At 31.9% G+C, this 12,217-nt stretch overlaps 1 protein-coding gene across 1 annotated transcript in view; it reads left to right on the top strand.

The window, feature by feature from the left end:
• Positions 1-12,217, top strand: part of LOC149374160 (uncharacterized) — a 45,830-nt gene that overhangs the window by 20,309 nt on the left and 13,304 nt on the right. Inside the window, exon 4 of the mRNA XM_089594758.1 lies at positions 8,418-8,706. Coding sequence (XP_089450884.1) covers positions 8,418-8,706 — 289 coding nt within the window. The remainder of the gene's footprint in view (positions 1-8,417; positions 8,707-12,217) is intronic.

The following is a 12,217-nucleotide window of genomic DNA, read 5'->3' as shown; positions in this document are numbered from 1 at the left end:
AAAAAATTACATACATACATACATTATACGAAGACAAATTAGATCTACTGCCTATCTTTGATCCTAGATCCAAGGCATAAAGTACGTAGGAGAATTTGATGCGATTGATTGGGAAAAAAATCTAAAACAAACAAGTGTAGGAAAAATCGAAGCTTTATTCAAATCTTAGTATTGTGAATCAAATTTTTTGAACTTTTCGAGTAACGGAAGTGATTCCGTTGACATTGAAGAGAAGTTCTTAAATTTTAGTAATACTTTTTTAAATACTCAAACAAGTGGCTGATCCTGGCAAAATGAACTCCAAAGCTATTACGAAGCACTAAAAGCCACAGCCGAAATCAATGTAGTAGGTTTGTGGTGGGACTACGAAAATTTTTATCCATCTTTAGCAAGAATGACACGTGATATTTTAAGTATACTCTCGTCATCAGTTCCAGATAAATGCAGGTTTTTGGAACCTTCGCTAATAATCACCAACAGGACAACCTCGTTTAGGTGGTTCTTTTATAACTCCCGAGTCAAAGGTGTGACTGTCGAGTTGATATTTAATACTGCTGTATAATTTAAGAAACATCATTTGTTAATATTGTTTATTGGGGCAAATTAAGTACTGGTTCAAAATTTTAGATTAAATTATACGATATAAGAGTTTGTAAGAATGATTACTCAAATTCGCCGTTAACCTCAAAATACCAGCAGTGGATGTTTGCCTATGCTTTCAACAAAGGAAACGAAAATGTATACCTGTATTTTTTTAAATATCATTTAATCAAGTCGGTAAACACATATATTTCGAGATAGCAGTAGGTTTGGAATTGCATAAGCTTTATTGTGTCGGTTTTTCACTCAATTACGTTAAATAAATAAATAGCTAGGCTACAACCTTCAGTAAAACATCCTTAGTAAGATTTCATATTATTCTGTTCATAGTTATTTCATGAAACAACCACCTTAAGGTGTCAAACCTTTTGCAGTTTGCTGTGCTTGAACTCGTAGATTAAAAGTGCCTTAGCGAAAGATATTTGTGGAATCGATATAAATATTTTACTATGAATATTATTTTGTTCATGTGTATTGAATTCATGTACATTAAATTTTAATATTTTTATGTAGTTTTTTTTTTTAATTGGCTTGCATTAAAATAAATTAAATAACAAGAATTGAATATACTATACTATAGTTGTAAAATTGAATACGGTCACCAAGAATCTTGTCAAGACAAGATTCTTGGTCTCCTGACTCTTGGTCTTGTCTCAAAATTTTTTTTTCGACTCTTGTCTTGACCCTTGCCTCGAAAACCAAGACAAGGCCAAGACAAGACCAAGATAACTCGTGGTCTTGCGTGAAGCCCTATAACACTGTTACACTGTTACACATAGTTAATCTGCTCAAGTTTAATGAAATCGTTAACAGAAATAGAAAAATAATTCTAATGAGCTACCGATGCCACCCATTTGGTTTAAGCTAAAAGCTTATGACGTTTAAGACACAAAAAATAGTGTATGTGTTTGAAAATATGACAAATCTTATTGAATTAGAAAAGTATCAAGTGGATTTAGATTTGATCATGCTGAGTCTAAAAACAGTACGCTAAAAAATTAAACGCATTAATGTTAATGTCTTAGTGAAAAACGTAATACGTTTCTAGCTTTAGGTTGAAAAAGTTTTCTTTAACTTTTGTTAAAAAAAAACATTTTTACATTTTTATTCATAATTGGCACATGAAAAGTTCGTTCGGCATTTTTCTTCAGGTAGCTTATGTATTACCTGCGTTTTATGCAAAAAAACGTGGGATCATACTGTCATTAGTACAAAGGAAGCCTCAGATCACATTATTGATAATATTTGATCAAAGTAATGTTTTTTCATTGATTGCTTTATTTTTTTTATCTGATGAATTAGTGTATGAATTAGAAAATAAGTTGAGATCCTACAGTATCTTCTTTCATAATACGCCTTGAATTTAGTATTAAGGTAGCTTGGGCGATTTTTATCGGCTTGATCAAAATCTCTGAAATTCTGGAATTATGTAAATAAAGTATGCCAAATTCATTTGCAATAAAATAATACTGGGGTCAACGACTTAACTTTTTCGCAAATGGCTTATAAAAATTCACCAATTTAACATGCTGTTTTATGGGAATCGTCACTAAAACGGCTGTAACTCTAGAACGACGCCTCTTACGAAAAAAAACGGAGCTCATGGACTCTTACGAACAGAAACTGAACTCAAGGTTTCTTGCGAAAAGTAACGGATCTAGGAGACTTTTACCAAGACAAACGAAACTCACGGGTTTCTTACGAACACAAACGGAACTCACGGGTTTCTTACGAAGACCAACGGAACTGGCAGGTTTCATACAAAGACTACCAGAGCTCACTTCATTTTAACAAAAAACTAGTTAATAAGACCACTAATAATAAAATAGCTACCTCCTATACATACAACATAATGAAGTGCGCTTTAAGAATTTCGTTTTTTTATAAATAATAACGTCAAGTCAACGATGTTACCAGTGCCTTTAACAACGTAACAGTAAGTCAAGGCGCTGGAAATATTTTATTTAATCCAAACTAACTTATTTAGAAACAATCCAGTGCCATTATTTATATAATGCAATGCCTCACATACTTCTTTTTTTATGGACAAAAATATTGAAATTACTAAAAAATTATCTCTAGCCAATTAACTTCATGGACTGCAAACCTTTGGTCTTAATAAAAAGCTATAATATATTAAAATGATGGTATAGACCGTATGGCTAGCACTGTTTACTGAGTTGTTTATTACATTATGCAATACAAAACAATTCCGACTCTCCTTTTTTTATGTGAGAAAGTAAAGATTGTCTAGGGGGAATTGCCACTAAAAAATTTAAGAAAGACAAAATTCCTGAAAGTTAGCGCTTTCTAGTAAGTAATTTTCAGTTAGTGCAATTTTTGACCGAGGCGTCTAAATCTGTACACATTCAGCTAGGTTATAAAATTTTAGCTAAAAAAATAGTAAAAGATTTGGAAAAAAACTTCTTCTGCGTCACGTGTGCTACGTCACTTAAAGTTCTACCTGAGTAATTTTTATTGATTTCAGTTTGAAATTGTTGTGAAAGAAAAAAAGTTGCACGTCCGGCATAAATAGATTAAAGAATTTTTAAATATTTTTACTGAAATATTCTTCATTAAAATTATTATCTTACCGATGAATTATATCAACACTCAGTTCATTAGATGCTTTGACGTACATGGTAAACATGTTTTTGTTTCGGTTTTGTCCTCCACAATTGTCGGTGTAGAAAATAACTTCCTAAACTCCATTTTCTGCTTTTAAACGTAAGATATTGAAGACGAATGAGCCTATCTCATTAGCTGGTGTCGAATTGGCTCCCGAATGCCAGATAACGCCATATCTATGGTTGAATTGGCTCCCTGGTCATTAGAAACTAAGGTCGAATTGGCTCCCGGGTCTTTAGAAAGTACGGTCGAATTGGCTCCCGTACAAATAACAATTTCCAACTATTTAAAAAGACTTTAAATCTTGAAATTTGCCAAATTCGATATTGTAGTAAGTATGTTTACATAGTACTGTGCGTAATTCTATTGAGTCAATGAGCCTTAAAATCAAAACATGGGACTGTTTTCATTGGGATTGATGAACTTTAAAATGAAAACATTAAATTATACAAATGTGTGTTATACGAAGGAAGCTCAGTGGTAGGGCAGAATTGAGCAGAAACTAAACTTTGTGTCAGTTGTGCTCTCGCTGTCTTCATAAAAGTGTGTCCATCGGATTGTGTGTATTGTCTGTAAATTTTTTTGTTGTTTATTTATTCTATGACGATGGAATGTTTTACCAGCGAGAAAGGAAAAACTCTTATTTGTTTAGATCGGTATACTTTTAGCTTCCATGAAGTGCTGAGCAAAGAAGTCCAGCGCTGGAAGTGCACAAAAAGAGGTTGCAAAAGTTTTATCAAACTCGACTCAAGCAACACACGAATCTAGAAATATGACGATCATTTACACGATTACAGTGACGGAGGTACTATTTTAGCAAATAATTTAAAAAATCTTCCAAGAACATCAGTATTCAAATAACTATCAAGATAATATTATTATTTTTTTAAACACACAAGTACTTAAGTAACTTGAACTGCCAGTCCGAAGCCTTGATCAAGTGTGACGGGAAAAATAATAATATTTGTTAAAAATGTTAATCTGGGAAGTTGTAATAGCATGGGAGCCAACTCGACCCACCTGGGAGCCAACTCGACCCTGTTTTCTAATTACCCGGGAGCCAACTCGACACTTTTCTGAGTCATGGGAGCGAATTCGACACCTCCGATCTTATTAGAACCTCGATTCCCAATAGTTTCATCCCATATATTACAGTAACCTGTCGAAGATCCCATGTCGTAAACAGTAAAGTTCCACACAGATAATTTCGACAAGTAGTACATACTCGATACTTGTGTCCGAAGTGTGGTTAATATTTTCTGCAAATCAAAATTTGCGCAGCAGATTTGGGGATCATCGATAGCCTTCTGTTTATCTATTTTCATACGTTTTTTTGATTCTGACTTCATTTCAAGATGGATTTAATATTGTTGTTTATTATTTACTTTATCCTCTTTCAACAAATTTATATAACTTTCGCATGTATCACATCTAAAAAACATTTGTTATTATTTTTTTTTTCCATGTATATATGGGTCATTCTACTAAAAATGGAATATTTTAAGTCCCAGTCGATTACAAAGTCGTTAAGGAGATATTGATCTGGAAACTTTTTTAATTATTCAAAAGATGTTCACTGCTGAAGGTACAACAGAATTCAAACCATAAAAGAGTATTTCTTTAGTTTGAGATGCAAAAAAGGGGCTAAATAAGCGTAAGGGGCTCATGTCTCATTTGAAAATTTGCAGTTTTGACAACTCCTGTAATCTAAACACAGAGGTTTTAATTTTTTCACGGTATGGGATCATAAAGTTACTAGCGCTAACAATATTTTTACGCATTTGAAACAGCCAAAAAAAATTTTATTCAAGAGTTGCATGCCGTTACAGTTGCGGGTTGCGGGACCGAAATCTTATAAATTAAAAATTTTAACTGAAAATACTCTCACAATCGCAGGCAATTGAAAACCGAAATTCCAATTAGGGCGTCTTATGTTCTACAAATGTCAAGGAGGTTACAGAAATTTTTTTCGATTTTTTCATTTCAATAAGCTAGTTCTACGGGTTCGCGAATTTTAAGATTCTGTCTCCCCAAAATAATAACTAAGAGCCCGTATCGCTAAGGAATGATGTGTATCTTTTCGAAGCGTTCGGTTATCGACTCGGAAGGTGGCGGGTTAAAATTTATCTGTTTTTTATATTATGGAAGTGCAGTGGCAAAGCTCAATTAGTGTTTGGTGCGTTAAAATCTCGATTTTTCGACGATTTTATAGGAGCCCGTAACGCTCCTTTGATTGCTAAGAGCCCATAACGCTATCCCGTAATGATCAAAAACGCACTGTATTTTCACTGAATGTTAACTTAGCGGCTGAAATAGTGTAGTATATAATAGTATGGACACAGTACATTGTACAAGTGCAACAATAAAGTTAAATTTTCAGTCTGAGTGGTATACTCATGATGTGATTTTAAAATGAGTTTTCGAACTCGTAACGCTCCCTTTTTTTAACTAATCGCATCATACCTTTGAGCAGCGTTTTATTATCGACTTGGATAGTGTAGTAGATAATAGAGAAGGGGCTCAGTACATCGTACAAGTGCAAGGATATGGTTAAAATAAAATGTTTACTGTGAGTGGTACAATCATGATCTTAAGACGTTTTTTCCAAGTCGTAATGCTCCTTTTTCTCATTAATAAATTAAGAAAATCGTCGTGATTAATATTCTGGTGCAGATTTAGCAGGGTCCAAAAAATTTTAGCTTACTTTGGTCATGGACGATACAAAAAATTTTTCAGAAAAATTAAAAGCCCGTTTTAAGTGTTTGTTCATTCCGGCCCTCGAAATATTCCATTTTCAGTAGAATGACATATATTTTGTAATCTTGATGAAAACCTACAATACTTTATATCATTGATTGACTATTTATCAGAGCGTATTACATGATATTTAACAAATGAATCTGATTTCAAAACTGTAATTATAATAAACATTAATTATTATAAGTGCTTAAAAAAACATTTTCGAAGTTTCTTAAAAACACTTAACATCAAAGTAAATTATATCTGCAAAAACAAAAGGATGATGCATTATCTCATTTCAAATATACAAGCCTTGGCGATTGGAAACCTAACGATTTTTTAGTGTTATCAATGGATAAAATATTCTCTTAGGCGAGTAAGCATCGGCGATCAGAAACCGAACAGTTTTTTTTGTATTATTGATAAATAAAATGTTTTCTAAGGCAAGTAAGAATCGTCGATTCGAAACCCAACAGTTTTTTTTATTATTTATTAATAGAACGTGCTTTTAGGTGAGCAAGCTCCATCATGAACATAATGAAGCTTGAAGCAAATCAATTAACATAAAGTCATTAGAGTATAATTATAAACTATTCAGTCAGTTTGGAAAATTTTTTCCTTTATTCTTCAAATGAGTGCTTTGTGAACAAATGGTTAATATTTCACAGTGATTCAAAATTTCTGATTAACACCCAGTAAACTGTTAAGGAATTATTTACTTGACTCTTTTTATATGTAAATTTTAGTAGAAATAACTTTAAATTTAAAATAACACCTGTATACGTGATGATAAGCTAAAAATCAAATCTTTTGTCTCTCATAAACTATTACCTGAAATTTCGCAAAATCTCATTTTTTATAATTGGAATTGGAATTGCAGCTTTTTTTTATAACTATGATTTTTCGAGAAATTATTGCTGCTCTTTTGACTGCTGCAGGTTAGTGGCTCAATTTTTTTTTTCATGATTAAATACGTACATTTGTATTTCTTTCTGTAATAAAAATGATTTTACTGCAATAAACTGTATGGTTATGACATATTTTTCTTTTACAGCCCTCTTCTATAATGTGACTAATGCTGTATTGTATAAGTTTACTAACACAACTTTCTATTTCTTAAGTCATCAGAGCTCAAGAGTTGGCTTCGTTTAGACAGTTTCCTTTTCACGTATTTGTCTACATACATAACGGCATCAACTTTGAATTTTCCTGTGACGGTGTTCTTGTTGCGGACTCTTATGCCATTGCAGCAGCTCATTGTTTATACTACCATGATGGACAGTCTAATTCTTACCAATCGAATAGTCTATGAATATTTGCTGGTAGTACTTCACTCGATCAGAAAAATGCCTGTGTGTTTCTTGTCAAAACTTACTTTTTCCATCCTAATTACAATGAACAGTAAGTAATTTATTTTCAGTCCAGGGCATGACTTTTTTTAACTTAAATCGTAACCTAAAATAATAATAAAAACTTTTTCAGTACTGATCAAAATGACATTGCTATTATAAAATTAAAACAAAGAATTAAACCCACTGATTTTGTTAGTATTGTTAATCTTCCCGATTCTGACAAAATTTTTAATACCAGTTGGACTATGACGTTAGTTGGCCTCAGATACATTGCTTACGGTAATCGCGAGGGATTAGTATTTCGTCAACTCACATTAATGGATGAGGAATGGTGTAATGCATACAGACATCTCTTTTGCCTCCCTTATGTGAGTGACTCAATGAATATTTTCAGTCTTTATTTTGCAAAGTATAAGTTGGAAACTTACATAAAATGTCTTTCAGGATGTCCGGCCTTATCAATGGGATATTTTACTGCAAAGTCATGGTACTAAAACTGTGTTAGCTGGACTTATTAGCAAGGATAATCGTTTTGCCACCAATATATTTCCCTTTTCTAATAGGATAAAATGTACAATTGACAATTGCTCAACCATGAACAAATCAGGTAAAAGTAAGTATGATTTCTATAACAAGTATCTATAGTATTGTTATAATACATAATTCGTTGGTCTGTTATGGAAATTATAATAATTATTATCATAGTAAAATAATGATATTAAAAAATCGTTTTATTATATGTTATGATGAATACGTAGCTCATGAAAGTAGTAACCAAGAAGTATTCTTTAACAATCGATTTCCACACTTTGTACTTGTCAAAGTTTTTATTGCCAGTGGATCAAGATTTTGGTGTTCTGGAGCACTTGTTAAAGAAATATTTGTCGTGACAAAAGCTCACTGCTTATTTTGCTTCAATTCAACACTACAGAATATTATAGCTGGCGGAATCTCTCAAAATAACGAAGAAGATGTTCAAAAAATCTGTGTTTTATATACTTTTATCCACCCAAATTACGTGTTTGAGTAGGTCATTTGTGTTATAAAGAATGTGACTTTTACTATACGACAGTTTATTTCAAAGAAATAATGTTTTAGTCGCGACGAACAGGACATAGCCGTCTTGTTATTAGAAAAGGAAGTAGTTATCAACGAATATGTACAGATAGTCAATCTGCCTAAATTCATCGAAACTGTCGACAGCAATGAAAATATAACTCTAATGGGCTTCCGACGTCAACCTTCTGGTGGTCCTAGAGTAAAAGCTTATGACATTCAAGTTACAGAAAATAGTGTTTGTGATAGGAAATATAACAAAACTTTTCAAAGTAGTAGTAGTTCATCACGTGGATCTATATTTTGTCTTGCTGAATTTGAAAACAAAACGGTAAGAATTACACGCATGAATCATAATGCCTTCATGAAAAAAATTAATAAGTATCTAGCATTGATTTTGAAAAAGGTCCTCCTTATTTTTGGTTGAATATGGTAATTTTTAAATTTTTAATCATTGTTACCACATAAAAAGTTCATTTAATATTCTTACACACACCATATTTTGTTAATTTGTGACTTTCTTCATTTTTGCTTCTTAAGGGAGTAGTATACTTCATATAAGTATTTTGCACGCTCTCAGAACTGTTCTATCTCTTGATAGAGGTATTAAAAAAAAAATAAGAAATATTTATTGTTGTAGGGGTAGTTTATTATACGTTTAATCTAAAACTTAATGAGCGACTTTGTTGGCTGAGAAGAAAATTGCATTTTCTAAAAGTATAGTACATTGTACTTGACATTGTTGCATTATTAAGTCTGTTAAAAATTTTTGAAAATCCAAATTTCAAATACAAAAACATGATACAAAGAAAAGTTTAAAAGCAGTTTAACTACAGTTATGTTGTATTAATTCTGAATCTAAAGTAAGCAAATGAATAAATAAAATTATTGCTACAAATAGCGCAAAGTGCAACATGGCTTTCAAGACCAAAATATTTTTCCGCCCTCGGGTGCTAAGTGATCAGCAGGCCTGAAATGTGCTTACGGGCACAAAGTACGACTCAGTGAAAACGGTACAAAAACTATAATACTTTATTCTGGCATCATGCCTACTACATAAAAATTATAAGATGGGATCTTTTTAAAACTTTGAATGTCGGTTGAATTTCTATCAAAACAATGAATGAAACACAAATCTTTTCTACTACATTTTCTCGGGATAATATATTCACACTCTCCGTTGATTATTTTAAGGTTCAACATGGCGATATTTTTATTCAAAATAATAGTGGCCAGGTTACGCTGTTTGAACTTTCCACTAAGAACAAAATGTTTAACACACGGTTAACATCTCATGACGTTGATTGGATTAGAAGTGTAATTAATAATAAGTCAGTCATAGATTATCGAATAAAAGGTAAGTGTGTAATCAAATTAATTTTCAAAGAACAAGAAAATAAAATACAAATTATCAGAGATAAGTGAACGTTACCAAGAAATAAAAGTTGATTCCTTCATAATAGAAAAAAAGGCTTACCATTACCATAATTTTTTATTAAATATCGTTGCTGAGTTTAAAAAAATTAAGCCTTCTTCAGACGTTTTTTTTGGACGTGTATTGTGCACTCAGTGAAAATAATAAAGTTCACACATGGTACACATCCAACTAGGGCAAGCACAAGAAGTGTGTTGGTTATTGAACTGGTTGGTTAAGTAGTGGTCTGGTGCTTGCCCTGGTGACATGCGTTGCCAAATGTGGAAAATAGAATTATAATATTATCTTAGGTGTGCTATGTATCCTGTCATACTCGTAAGATCAGGATCTGTTTGTTTAGTTAATTCGGCTTCGCCAGGATTTACTCTGGAGAGTGACAAGTTTTCTTACTACGTTCTTATCAAAGTCTTGCCAAGTAGTGGTGTTGGTCACTTGGAGGCTTGTCATGGTGCACTACTTAAAGACAATTTGGTGTTGGCAAATGCTCGTTGTTTTCGTTGGTTGCAAATGTCTGCATTATATTATAATAATAAAGATGCTGGTTTTCGTTTGTACATCTGAGATGGCGAGCAAATAGTTAACGTCAAAAATGTGTATTTTCACAGCAGCATCAATTCACGGTAAATACTTTATTTATAGTTAAATGTAACGCATAATTGTAGCGTAATAAAAAAAACCTTATGTATTACAGTAACCACCTGAATAGCGTAGCTATTGTGAGATTAAATGAAAAAGTAAATATCCGTGAATACGTAGATCTTGATCACTTGGATAATGTCGATGAGAATACTAGTGTCACAGTTGTCAGCAACAAGCTTACATACAGATACTACGTACAATCATCTTACAAAGCTCTAGTTATGGAACATAACGCATGTAAGAAGCACTTAATGATGGTGTATCGCGAGCTTGGTACAGATTATGGCTCTTTTTTTTGCATCATCGTTGCCGAAAATTTCTATCCTTCAGTAAGTATTCAGTTTTACGTAATAACAGTAGTTACATTGGTCACATTGACATTGAATTATTTAAATTTTATAGGTGACACAGGGGGGTATTGTTGTGCAAAAATATGGTAACAAGACTGTGCTGATGGGACTTCTTTTTCGTTTCCTCCCTCAACAACTCTATGATGTATACACAGTAAGCAAAGTGAATTCCGATTTGAACTGAATTAATGCTACAATGCACAATAGTATGATGTAAGTAGACATTTCCTTTGTTTATTAAAAATAGATGTTTGTTACAACAAAATTTATAATGTATAATGTGCGCATAACAAAAATCAAATATGAAGCCCTGATAGTATTTTTCATTAGAGTTATTGTTACTATAATATTATTAAAGTAGTTAGTTAATGATTAAAAGTTAAAAGAAATAAGGCAAAACAAAACGTATCCTAAAAGATAAATTGGTGACGATTACCTTCACCTAGAAAAATCTTATTTACAATAATCTGGTTTCAGTGTATCATAAACCTTAATACGAGGAATAATGAAGTTATTTACAGGTTTTAATTATAAAATTTCGAATAATCATCGCTACTGTAATCAAAAAATTTTATTAAAAATTTGTGTTTGATTTATAAATTCAACGAGCACCTTTTTGAATGCGAAGTCTCATCAAAGCCACTGTGAGGCTCTCCCATTCATCGTTACAATTTTTATATTATTTAATTATTTTTTATACTTGATTTTTTTTCTGTATGAGTTATTATTTTTTGAGGTTGTACAATTAGTTGACTCATTTAGCTTTTCTTTGCAATTAGGGCCAAAAATGATATTATCATAAAATATTCCAATCTTGAGAGCAAATTTTTGTTCACACTTTACTCAACAGTAGCAGCTATTAGAAAGTAATTTTAATAAAAAGTAACCATAAGAGCCTTTATTGTACGACTAAGTTAGGTTGTATAAGGTTTTGCCGAAGTGTCAAACATGATTTTTTTCATAAGCGTGCAAAGTAATGTACCAGACACAGAAAAAAATCTTCAACCAAGAGCATACTAATATTTTAGTTTTTAGTACGAAAAATAAAAAATAAGACTTTTTAGATAATTCTTTTCATTTATCTAGTAAAGAAAAGATATTAGTTTAAAACATTAAGCTGCTGAATATTATAAACTTCATTTTATAAATTTTATTTACAGGATTACAACACTATAACTTTATTTAACAAAGACATTTTGTTTCTGTTTTTATCAGGAGAGATGGCATTAATTATTAAAGGGTTTTCTACTCAATCTCCAACAGAAGGTTCCCACACCTAGTGATGAAGTGGTAATGGCAAATATACGGACAAAAAGACGAGTAATTTGCAGGATCAAGACCCTTCACAAAAAAAGATAAAATGATTTTAGTACAACAACATCTACTTAGATGTGAAGAGATTCTTTGAAGCAACATAA

This window comes from Copidosoma floridanum, unplaced genomic scaffold, assembly GCF_036245765.1.
Source record: "Copidosoma floridanum isolate Cflo_tuat_1 unplaced genomic scaffold, Cflo_Japanese_pri ptg000021l, whole genome shotgun sequence".
Taxonomy (NCBI): domain Eukaryota; kingdom Metazoa; phylum Arthropoda; class Insecta; order Hymenoptera; family Encyrtidae; genus Copidosoma; species Copidosoma floridanum.
The sequence above is the reverse complement of the archived record's forward strand: the minus strand, read 5'-3'. Positions and strand labels throughout refer to the sequence as shown.